The sequence below is a fragment of the Procambarus clarkii genome, chromosome 67 (genome assembly GCF_040958095.1).
Source record: "Procambarus clarkii isolate CNS0578487 chromosome 67, FALCON_Pclarkii_2.0, whole genome shotgun sequence".
Lineage (NCBI taxonomy): Eukaryota > Metazoa > Arthropoda > Malacostraca > Decapoda > Cambaridae > Procambarus > Procambarus clarkii.
The window spans coordinates 17,666,856-17,679,355 of record NC_091216.1 but is presented as its reverse complement, the minus strand read 5'-3'; the positions used below and the strand labels follow the sequence as shown (position 1 = coordinate 17,679,355).

The following is a 12,500-nucleotide window of genomic DNA, read 5'->3' as shown; positions in this document are numbered from 1 at the left end:
CACAAGAGTGCCAGGTGCCTGTAGTCACAAGAGTGCCAGGTGCCTGTAGGCACAAGAGTGCCAGGTGCCTGTAGTCACAAGAGTGCCAGGTGCCAGTAGTCACAAGAGTGCCAGGTGCCAGTAGTCACAAGAGTGCCAGGTGCCAGTAGTCACAAGAGTGCCAGGTGCCTGTAGTCACAAGAGTGCCAGGTGCCAGTAGTCACAAGAGTGCCAGGTGCCAGTAGTCACAAGAGTGCCAGGTGCCAGTAGTCACAAGAGTGCCAGGTGCTTGTAGTCACAAGAGTGCCAGGTGCCTGTAGGCACAAGAGTGCCAGGTGCCTGTAGTCACAAGAGTGCCAGGTGCCTGTAGTCACAAGAGTGCCAGGTGCCAGTAGTCACAAGAGTGCCAGGTGCCAGTAGTCACAAGAGTGCCAGGTGCCTGTAGTCACAAGAGTGCCAGGTGCCAGTAGTCACAAGAGTGCCAGGTGCCAGTAGTCACAAGAGTGCCAGGTGCCAGTAGTCACAAGAGTGCCAGGTGCCTGTAGTCACAAGAGTGCCAGGTGCCTGTAGGCACAAGAGTACCAGGTGCCTGTAGTCACATGAGTGCCAGGTGCCTGTAGTCACAAGAGTGCCAGGTGCCTGTAGTCACAAGAGTACCAGGTGCCTGTAGTCACAAGAGTGCCAGGAGCTTGTAGTCACAAGAGTGCCAGGTGCCTGTAGTCACAAGAGTGCCAGGTGCCTGTAGTCACAAGAGTGCCAGGTGCCTGTAGTCACAAGAGTGCCAGGTGCCTGTAGTCACAAGAGTGCCAGGTGCCTGTAGTCACAAGAGTGCCAGGTGCCAGTAGTCACAAGAGTGCCAGGTGCTTGTAGGCACAAGAGTGCCAGGTGCCTGTAGTCACAAGAGTGCCAGGTGCCTGTAGTCACAAGAATGCCAGGTGCCCGTAGTCACAAGAGTGCCAGGTGCCTGTAGTCACAAGAGTGCCAGGTGCCAGTAGTCACAAGAATGCCAGGTGCCTGTAGTCACAAGAGTGCCAGGTGCCTGTAGTCACAAGAGTGCCAGGTGCCTGTAGTCACAAGAATGCCAGGTGCCTGTAGTCACAAGAGTGCCAGGTGCCTGTAGTCACAAGAGTGCCAGGTGCCTGTAGTCACAAGAATGCCAGGTGCCTGTAGTCACAAGAGTGCCAGGTGCCTGTAGTCACAAGAGTGCCAGGTGCCTGTAGTCACAAGAGTGCCAGGTGCCAGTAGTCACAAGAGTGCCAGGTGCCAGTAGTCACAAGAGTACCAGGTGCCTGTAGTCACAAGAGTGCCAGGTGCCTGTAGTCACAAGAGTGCCAGGTGCCTGTAGTCACAAGAGTGCCAGGTGCCTGTAGGCACAAGAGTGCCAGGTGCCTGTAGGCACAAGAGTGCCAGGTGCCAGTAGTCACAAGAGTGCCAGGTGCCTGTAGTCACAAGAGTGCCAGGTGCCTGTAGTCACAAGAGTGCCAGGTGCCTGTAGTCACAAGAGTGCCAGGTGCCAGTAGTCACAAGAGTGCCAGGTGCCAGTAGTCACAAGAGTACCAGGTGCCTGTAGTCACAAGAGTGCCAGGTGCCTGTAGTCACAAGAGTGCCAGGTGCCTGTAGGCACAAGAGTGCCAGGTGCCTGTAGGCACTACTGAATATTACAACATTAAAAAACAAAAAGATTAGCACCAAATGAAAATTAAAATGTGGGCCAATTACCATGTTGTAATTGTAATCAAACGAGCACAATTAGAGAGGATGGTTGCTTCCCTAAGGACTACCGACTCCACCAAGTAGCACTGGCTGAACACCAAGTAGCACTGGTAGAACACCAAGTAGCACTGGCTGAACACCAAGTAGCACTGGTAGAACACCATGTAGCACTGGCTGAACACCAAGTAAAAAGGTCAGAACACCAAGTAGCACTGGCTGAACACCAAGTAGCACTGGTAGAACACTAGTAGCACTGGCTGAACACCAAGTAGCACTGGCTGAACACTAGTAGCACTGGTAGAACACCAAGTAGCACTAGTAGAACACCAAGTAGCATTGGCTGAACACTAGTAGCACTGGCTGAACACCAAGTAGCACTGGTAGAACACCAAGTAGCATTGGCTGAACACCAAGTAGCACTGGTAGAACACCAAGTAGCACTGGTAGAACACCAAGTAGCACTGGCTGAACACCAAGTAGCACTGGTAGAACACCAAGTAGCACTGGTAGAACACCAAGTAGCACTGGTAGAACACCAAGTAGCACTGGTAGAACACCAAGTAGCACTGGTAGAACACCAAGTAGCACTGGCTGAACACCGCGTAGCACTGGCTGAACACCGCGTAGCACTAGCTGAACACCAAGTAGCACTGACAGAACACCAAGTAGCACTGGCAGAACAAGTAGCACTGGCAGAACACCAAGTAGCACTGGCTGAACACCAAGTAGCACTGGCTGAACACCAAGTAGCACTGGCAGAACACCAAGTAGCACTGGCTGAACGCCAAGTAGCACTGGCTGAACACCAAGTAGCATTGGCTGAACACCAAGTAGCACTGGCAGAACACCAAGTAGCACTGGTAGAACACCAAGTAGCACTGGCTGAACGCCAAGTAGCACTGGCTGAACGCCAAGTAGCACTGGCTGAACGCCAAGTAGCACTGGCAAAACACCAAGTAGCACTGGCAGAACACCAAGTAGCACTGGTAGAACACCAAGTAGCACTGGCAGAACACCAAGTAGCATTGCCTGAACACTAGTAGCATTGGCTGAACACCACGTAGCACTAGCTGAACACCAAGTAGCACTGGTAGAACACCAAGTAGCACTGGCTGAACAGTAAGTAGCACTGGTAGAACACCAAGTAGCACTGGCTGAACACCAAGTAGCACTGGCTGAACACCAAGTAGCACTGGTAGAACACCAAGTAGCACTGGCAGAACACCAAGTAGCACTGGCTGAACACCAAGTAGCACTGGTAGAACACCAAGTAGCACTGGCTGAACACCAAGTAGCACTGGCTGAACACCAAGTAGCACTGGCTGAACACCAAGGAGCACTGACTGAACACTAAGGAGCACTGGCAGAACACCAAGTAGCACTGGCAGAACACCAAGTAGCACTGGCAGAACACCAAGTAGCACTGGCAGAACACCAAGTAGCACTGGCAGAACACCAAGTAGCACTGGCTGAACACCAAGTAGCACTGGCTGAACACCAAGTAGCACTGGCTGAACACTAAGTAGCACTGGCAGAACACCACGTAGCATTGTCTGAACACCAAGTAGCACTGGCTGAACACCAAGTAGCACTGGCAGAACACCAAGTAGCACTGGCTGAACACCACGTAGCATTGTCTGAACACCAAGTAGCACTGGCTGAACACCAAGTAGCACTGGCTGAACACCAAGTAGCACTGGCAGAACACCAAGTAGCACTGGCTGAACACCACGTAGCATTGTCTGAACACCAAGTAGCACTAGCTGAACACCAAGTAGCACTGGCAGAACACCAAGTAGCACTAGCTGAACACCACGTAGCATTGTCTGAACACCAAGTAGCACTAGCTGAACACCAAGTAGCATTGTCTGAACACCAAGTAGAAAGGGCAGAACACCAAGTAGCAATGGCTGAACACTAGTAGCATTGCCTGAACACCAAGTAGCACTGGCTGAACACCAAGTAGCATTGGCTGAACACTAGTAGCATTGCCTGAACACCAAGTAGCACTGGCAGAACACCAAGTAGCATTGTCTGAACACTAGTAGCATTGCCTGAACACCAAGTAGCACTGGCTGAACACCAAGTAGCATTGGCTGAACACTAGTAGCATTGCCTGAACACCAAGTAGCACTGGCTGAACACCAAGTAGCATTGTCTGAACACCAAGTAGAAGGACAGAACACCAAGTAGCACTGGTAGAACACCAAGTAGCACTGGCTGAACACCAAGTAGCACTGGCTGAACACCAAGTAGCACTGGCTGAACACCAAGTAGCACTGGCTGAACACCAAGTAGCACTGGCTGAACACCAAGTAGCATGGGCTGAACACCAAGTAGCACTGGCTGAACACCAAGTAGCATGGGCTGAACACCAAGTAGCACTGGCTGAACACCAAGTAGCACTGGCTGAACACCAAGTAGCACTGGTAGAACACCAAGTAGCATGGGCTGAACACCAAGTAGCACTGGCTGAACACCAAGTAGCACTGGCAGAACACCAAGTAGCATGGGCTGAACACCAAGTAGCACTGGCTGAACACCAAGTAGCACTGGCTGAACACCAAGTAGCACTGGCTGAACACCAAGTAGCATGGGCTGAACACCAAGTAGCACTGGCAGAACACCAAGTAGCACTGGTAGAACACCAAGTAACACTGGCTGAACACCAAGTAGCACTGGCTGAACACCAAGTAGCACTGGTAGAACACCAAGTAGCACTGGCTGAACACCAAGTAGCACTGGTAGAACACCAAGTAGCACTGGCAAAACACCAAGTAGCACTGGCTGAACACCAAGTAGCACTGGTAGAACACCAAGGAGCACTGGCTGAACACCAAGTAGCACTGGTAGAACACCAAGTAGCACTGGTAGAACACCAAGGAGCACTGGCTGAACACCAAGTAGCATTGGCTGAACACCAAGTAGCACTGGCAGAACACCGAGTAGCACTGACAGAACACCAAGTAGCACTGACAGAACACTAAGTAGCACTGACAGAACACCGAGTAGCACTGACAGAACACCGAGTAGCACTGACAAAACACCAAGTAGCACTCACAGAACACCAAGTAGCACTCACAGAACACCGAGTAGCACTGACAGAACACCAAGTAGCACTGACAGAACACCAAGTAGCACTGACAGAACACCAAGTAGCGCTGACAGAACACTCAGTAGCACAGAGAACACCGAGTAGCACTGGTTGAACACCAAGTAGCACTGACAGAACACCAAGTAGCACTGGCAGAACACCAAGTAGCACTGACAGAACACTCAGTAGCACAAAGAACACCGAGTAGCACTGTCTGAACACCAAGTAGCACTGACAGAACACCAAGTAGCGCTGACAGAACACTCAGTAGCACAGAGAACACCGAGTAGCACTGGCTGAACACCAAGTAGCACTGACAGAACACCAAGTAGCACTGGTAGAACACCAAGTAGCACTGGCTGAACACCAAGTAGCACTGACAGAACACCAAGTAGCACTGGTAGAACACCAAGTAGCACTGGCTGAACACCAAGTAGCACTGACAGAACACCGAGTAGCACTGACAGAACACCAAGTAACACTGACTGAACACCAAGTAGCACTGGCTGAACACCAAGTAGCACTGACAGAACACCAAGTAACACTGACTGAACACCAAGTAGCACTGGCTGAACACCAAGTAGCACTGACAGAACACCAAGTATCGTTGGCAGAACACCAAGTAGCACTCAGGGAACACACCCAGGCAGCAAGGACTCCGGGGGCTGGAACAGTGCTAGCTTAAGAGAGTAATTATTGTAATGGTGCCATCATCTGCCGCAGGGGGGGGAGGGGGCGGGGAGAGGGGAGGGGGCTGTTACGGAACACAATGGCTACAGGGACAGACAAAGAGAAAGCAAGACTCCAAAATAGAGGCGGAGGTCTGGGGCGAGGCGGGGTATAGGCAACACGAGGGGGGGAGAGGGAGAGGGAGAGAGAGAGAGAGAGAGAGAGAGAGAGAGAGAGAGAGAGAGAGAGAGAGAGAGAGAGAGAGAGAGAGAGAGAGAGAGAGAGAGAGAGAGAGAGAGAGAGAGAGAGAGACAGACAGACACAGACAAGAGCCTCACAGCACCACAGCCAGACTAGGGTGAGCCACAGCGCCCCAGGACCGTACCCAGGACGGCCACAGCCACAGATTGCCTGCTGAATAAATAAAGAGAATGTCTTGTAATTATGACGAGGGGAGATGGAGGAGGGGGGAGAGCATAGTTGGGGGGGTACCGTTGATCAACGGCCCCGCGGCTTGGTCTCCAACCAGGCCTTCCAGGTGGTCGTCTGGTCAACCAGGCTGTTGCACGGTCTCTGGAGGTGTTTGTCATGTTCTCTCTTGAACACTGTGAGAAGTGGGTCGGTTATGTCCCTTACCCTCCCACTGTCCTTTACACTACTTCCCCACATCATGCCCAAACGCTCCCACTGCCCTCTCCTCCCTCCCTGCCCACACACGCCCTCCCTCCCCCGCCCATATACACTCTTACCCCCGTCAATATAACCAGAAGGTTGTATTGACGGGGAGAATCGTGTGTATTCTTTAACCAAAAGAATGCAAATCTGTCATCTGTACATGGGTTTTGAAAATCAATATTTGTAATCACTAATATTTAAACTAATGCTAAAGTCTATGGACTTGGGTCATAACATTTCACATCCACAGACTTCGTGAAGGAGGGGCATTGGGGTCGCGCCCCCCCTTCAAGAAGGGCCTCCCCTATGACACTTCTCATAAAACCCCCATTAATCCAACAGAGCTTAATGAGACTAGCCCCGAGCGTCTGACCTCCATCAAACAAACAGACATTTTCTCTCTTTTTAAAGGAACAGAAAGGCACATTATTACTGCTGTTGGTATTACAGTTGATCACAAAAGAATGATCCTGGATTCGAATCCCCTGCAAGGCGAGACGTCTTTTCCAGGTATCATGACATATGATCACTGTCCTCACGTAATAGCAAACAGGTACCGTGTAGCGGACAGTTGTGGGTGGCATCATGGGGCAGGGGACCACCAGGCACATGGTTAACAAGGGTTAACTGGTCATTATAACCTACACCTCACAAATACACCAATAACTCTCGTGTGTGAAGCGTGAGGTGAACAGACCGGAGCAGAACACACCCGGCGGACCACGACACACACAGGAGTCGAGGTTTCTCCATCAGCCAAGCTCCTCTGGTGAGGGCACCGCTTGGAGAGGGATCGGGCAAGGCGGTTGCCAGCAGTGGTGGCAGTGTTCCTGTCTCAAGTGAGCACACTGAGGGCGGACCACTGGGTCGTGTGAGACAATACTCACCGCTGGACTCTAAACATTGTGGCTCTTCACTGACAATACAGTTATTAAGGTTGAGAATAATCTCTGGTTTGGAAAACCAGACTCTATTGTCCTGTTTGTCCTCGTATTGACCCGGAGTTCACCCATTGACCCGGAGTTCACCCAGTCATTAAATGCTCATGAATTGATACACAGTCTAATCTGGACGATGCTTGACCGCCCGTCCAGGAATCATGCCGTAAGATACGTGGTGTCTGCCTCCAGACATACAGACAGATACTGACAAGAATGATACACCAGAGGCTGATGAATGTTCCCAGATGATAATCATTCCTGAGCCTTCATCTCCACAGACAAGCCACTCTACGCCCGGGTGTACAGTAATCAAACAGTTACACTGTGAGTCTCACACAAGCCACTCTACGCCCGGGTGTACAGTAATCAAACAGTTACACTGTGAGTCTCACACAAGCCACTCTACGCCCGGGTGTACAGTAATCAAACAGTTACACTGTGAGTCTCACACAAGCCACTCTACGCCCGGGTGTACAGTAATCAAACAGTTACACTGTGAGTCTCACACAAGCCACTCTACGCCCGGGTGTACAGTAATCAAACAGTTACACTGTGAGTCTCACACAAGCCACTCTACGCCCGGGTGTACAGTAATCAAACAGTTACACTGTGAGTCTCACACAAGCCACTCTACGCCCGGGTGTACAGTAATCAAACAGTTACACTGTGAGTCTCACACAAGCCACTCTACGCCCGGGTGTACAGTAATCAAACAGTTACACTGTGAGTCTCACACAAGCCACTCTACGCCCGGGTGTACAGTAATCAAACAGTTACACTGTGAGTCTCACACAAGCCACTCTACGCCCGGGTGTACAGTAATCAAACAGTTACACTGTGAGTCTCACACAAGCCACTCTACGCCCGGGTGTACAGTAATCAAACAGTTACACTGAGTCTCACACAAGCCACTCTCATCACAGTTACACCTCTCTGACGCCCTAACAATATCAAGAGTAGAATCTTATTGATTTTGGCTACTCCAGTTGGGCCTGGAAGCTGACTGGAGTGGCCAAACGGGAGGAGAACATGCTCAGAAGCCCGGTAGAACCACAGTGCTAATCCAGGGGTTTACCTGGAGAGGTTTCGCGAGTACTTCTATACTGCCCATGCTTGCCCTAGTGCCAGGCTTGACCTATGATAACTTGGTCCAACAGACTGTTGCTGGGAGCGGTCTGTATGCAAGCCAACATATCCATCACAACCAGGTTGGTTCAGCACTTCTTGCAGATACTTGCTTATTTTAATAAATCAACCAGGGCGGTGATGAGGGTTCGAACTTACGCCCGGGATGATCCCAGGCGCTGTCTTAGTCAATTAGGCCACGACATGGTTAACAGAATTGTAACTGGGAGTTCCAATGACCTCACACGGATCCTGCAGCCTCTCCGAGACATGTTCATGTGATGCATCACGGTATTGTGATTTCTGTGTGTACTTGTTATTAGTTTCTTGAAGACGTCGACCTTCCTTAGCCAGCCAGCCCAGGCTCTGGAAGTAAGAACACTGACAACGTCTCGCTCCGTCGTGAAGAGTTATCATGTCGCAGATGATGGAGTCAACAGACCTGGTGATGATCCAGGCGGAAACGTACCCTCGATGATTTGACTTTCAGATGCGTTGATTTGCTATCTAATTTTCAGCCCCGTTATTGTGGCTCTCAGCGTCTATGTTATCTTGAGTTATCTTTAGATGATTTCGGGGCTTTAGTGTCCCCGCGGCCCGGTCCTCGACCAGGCCTCCACCCCCAGGAAGCAGCCCGTGACAGCTGACTAACACCCAGGTACCTATTTTACTGCTAGGTAACAGGGGCATAGGGTGAAAGAAACTCTGCCCATTGTTTCTCGCCGGCGCCTGGGATCGAACCCAGGACCACAGGATCACAAGTCCAGCGTGCTGTCCGCTCGGCCGACCGGCTCCCTTTCCGGCAATGTTCCGTCAATATTTCTAGTGCTCGCTGGGAGGGTGTTGACCAGCCGCGGCCCTCTGGTGTTAACACAGTGTTCTCTGACTGTGTCTGTGGCACCTCTACTCCTCACTAGCTCTATTCTACATTTCCTTCCTTATGCAGTATCTCTGCACTATCTTCGGTGTATATGTGATATCTCTCTCGTCTCCTTGCTAGTGAGTACATTTGGAGGGCTTTGAGACGATCCCAATAATTTAGGTGCTTTATCGTGTCCATGTCTGCCGTATATGTTCTCTGTACTCCCTCTATATCAGACATGTCTGCTGGTGTAGAGGGGGAAGTGAGTACTGGGCACTTCACAGTACTTAGTGATGGCATCCCGGGATTTGAACCTTATGACAATCCACTGTATCCCTCTAAGAACGTTAAGCACTAAACAAGAGATATACCCCATGGTGCTATGCTCCAAGAGGAAGGTATACCCACAGAATCTATGCTGAAAAGGGAGGTATACCTCCAGGCTCTATGTCCCAGAGGGGAGGTGTACCCAGAGGCACTATGGTAGAGCCATGATTAAAGACAAACACTCACACACAAGCGGGGCCTCGCGGCTGAGTTGACAACGTTCTGGCGTCGTAGTCCTAAGGACCCGGGTTCGATCCCCGCAGAGGGGATGGGTAGAGTTTCTTTCACCCTGATGCACTTGTTCACGTAACAGTAAAACAGGTGGAAACTGAGTACTCACATGAGCCACAGGGACGTTAGAAAGAAGTTTCTCAGTGTCAGAGTAGTTAACAGGTGGAATGCATTAGGCAGTGATGTGGTGGAGGCTGACTCCATACACAGTTTCAAGTGTAGATATGATAGAGCCCAGTAGGCTCAGGAACCTGTACAACAGTTGATTGACGGTTGAGAGGCGGGACCAAAGAGCCAGAGCTCAACCCCCGCAAACACAACTAGGCGAGTACAACTAGATGGCCTAACTGAGGCTGGTCACTACACATAATCAGGACAATATCGGCGCTCGCTCAGAGGAGGATATACAATCTCCCACCTTAATGGGTTAACAATTTACAACATTTGACCACGAGGCTGTTACCCCTCACAGTAATATTGACCCGGAGGTGTACTGTACTAATGAGGGTGGTTGGACCCTTTAAGGGTATAGGGTGAACTGGTCCCTTGTGTGTGTGAACTGGTCCCTTGTGTGTGTGAACTGGTCCTTGTGTGGGTGAACTGGTCCCTTGTGTGTGTGAACTGGTCCTTGTGTGTGTGAACTGGTGCCCTTGTGTGGGTGAACTGGTCCCTTGTGTGGGTGAACTGGTCCTTGTGTGTGTGAACTGGTCCCTTGTGTGGGTGAACTGGTCCCTTGTGTGTGTGAACTGGTCCCTTGTGTGTGTGAACTGGTCCCCTTGTGTGGGTGAACTGGTCCCCTTGTGTGTGTGAACTGGTCCCCTTGTGTGGGTGAACTGGTCCCTTGTGTGTGTGAACTGGTCCCTTGTGTGTGTGAACTGGTCCCCTTGTGTGGGTGAACTGGTCCCTTGTGTGGGTGAACTGGTCCCTTGTGTGTGTGAACTGGTCCCTTGTGTGTGTGAACTGGTCCCTTGTGTGGGTGAACTAGTCCCTTGTGTGTGTGAACTGGTCCCTTGTGTGTGTGAACTGGTCCTTGTGTGTGTGAACTGGTCCCTTGTGTGTGTGAACTGGTCCCTTGTGTGGGTGAACTGGTCCCTTGTGTGTGTGAACTGGTCCCTTGTGTGGGTGAACTGGTCCCTTGTGTGTGTGAACTGGTCCCTTGTGTGTGTGAACTAGTCCCTTGTGTGGGTGAACTGGTCCCTTGTGAGTGTGAACTGGTCCCTTGTGTGTGTGAACTAGTCCCTTGTGTGGGTGAACTGGTCTTTGTGTGTGTGAACTAGTCCCTTGTGTGGGTGAACTGGTCCTTGTGTGTGTGAACTGGTCCTTGTGTGGGTGAACTGGTCCCCTTGTGTGTGTGAACTGGTCCCTTGTGTGTGTGAACTGGTCCCTTGTGTGTGTGAACTGGTCCCTTGTGTGTGTGAACTGGTCCCTTGTGTGTGTGAACTGGTCCCTTGTGTGGGTGAACTGATCCCTTGTGTGGGTGAACTGGTCCCTTGTGTGTGTGAACTGGTCCCTTGTGTGTGTGAACTGGTCCCTTGTGTGTGTGAACTGGTCCCTTGTGTGTGTGAACTGGTCCCTTGTGTGGGTGAACTGGTCCCTTGTGTGGGTGAACTGGTCCCCTTGTGTGTGTGAACTGGTCCTTGTGTGTGTGAACTGGTCCCTTGTGTGGGTGAACTGGTCCCTTGTGTGTGTGAACTGGTCCCCTTGTGTGGGTGAACTGGTCCCTTGTGTGGGTGAACTGGTCCTTGTGTGTGTGAGAACTGGTCCCTTGTGTGTGTGAACTGGTCCCTTGTGTGGGTGAACTGGTCCCTTGTGTGGGTGAACTGGTCCTTGTGTGTGTGAACTGGTCCCTTGTGTGGGTGAACTGGTCCCTTGTGTGGGTGAACTGGTCCCCTTGTGTGGGTGAACTGGTCCCTTGTGTGTGTGAACTGGTCCCTTGTGTGGGTGAACTGGTCCCCTTGTGTGGGTGAACTGGTCCCTTGTGTGGGTGAACTGGTCCCCTTGTGTGTGTGAACTGGTCCCTTGTGTGGGTGAACTGGTCCCTTGTGTGTGTGAACTGGTCCTTGTGTGTGTGAACTGGTCCCTTGTGTGTGTGAACTGGTCCCTTGTGTGTGTGAACTGGTCCTTGTGTGTGTGAACTGGTCCCTTGTGTGTGTGAACTGGTCCTTGTGTGTGTGAACTGGTCCCTTGTGTGGGTGAACTGGTCCTTGTGTGTGTGAACTGGTCCCTTGTGTGTGTGAACTGGTCCTTGTGTGTGTGAACTGGTCCCTTGTGTGTGTGAACTGGTCCTTGTGTGTGTGAACTGGTCCTTGTGTGTGTGAACTGGTCCCTTGTGTGGGTAAACTGGTCCCTTGTGTGTGTGAACTGGTCCCTTGTGTGGGTGAACTGGTCCTTGTGTGTGTGAACTGGTCCTTGTGTGTGTGAACTGGTCCCTTGTGTGGGTGAACTGGTCCCTTGTGTGTGTGAACTGGTCCCTTGTGTGGGTGAACTGGTCCTTGTGTGTGTGAACTGGTCCTTGTGTGTGTGAACTGGTCCCTTGTGTGTGTGAACTGGTCCCTTGTGTGTGTGAACTGGTCCTTGTGTGTGTGAACTGGTCCTTGTGTGGGTGAACTGGTCCCCTTGTGTGTGTGAACTGGTCCCTTGTGTGTGTGAACTGGTCCTTGTGTGTGTGAACTGGTCCCCTTGTGTGTGTGAACTGGTCCCTTGTGTGTGTGAACTGGTCCTTGTGTGTGTGAACTGGTCCCTTGTGTGTGTGAACTGGTCCCTTGTGTGGGTGAACTGGTCCCTTGTGTGGGTGAACTGGTCCCTTGTGTGTGTGAACTGGTCCTTGTGTGTGCGAACTGGTCCCTTGTGTGTGTGAACAGGTCCTTGTGTGTGTGAACTGGTC

The 12,500-nt window shown here is 51.3% G+C and overlaps 3 protein-coding genes across 3 annotated transcripts in view; 2 read left to right on the top strand and 1 right to left on the bottom strand.

The window, feature by feature from the left end:
• Positions 1-12,500, top strand: part of LOC123767553 (CD82 antigen) — a 690,815-nt gene that overhangs the window by 91,951 nt on the left and 586,364 nt on the right. The gene's annotated exons all lie outside the window — the stretch shown is intronic.
• LOC123767767 (uncharacterized) overlaps positions 1-12,500 on the bottom strand; it is a 672,233-nt gene that overhangs the window by 245,509 nt on the left and 414,224 nt on the right. The gene's annotated exons all lie outside the window — the stretch shown is intronic.
• Positions 8,612-12,500, top strand: part of LOC123750590 (mucin-22-like) — a 6,494-nt gene continuing 2,605 nt past the window's right edge. Inside the window, exon 1 of the mRNA XM_069310260.1 lies at positions 8,612-8,661. Coding sequence (XP_069166361.1) covers positions 8,612-8,661 — 50 coding nt within the window. The remainder of the gene's footprint in view (positions 8,662-12,500) is intronic.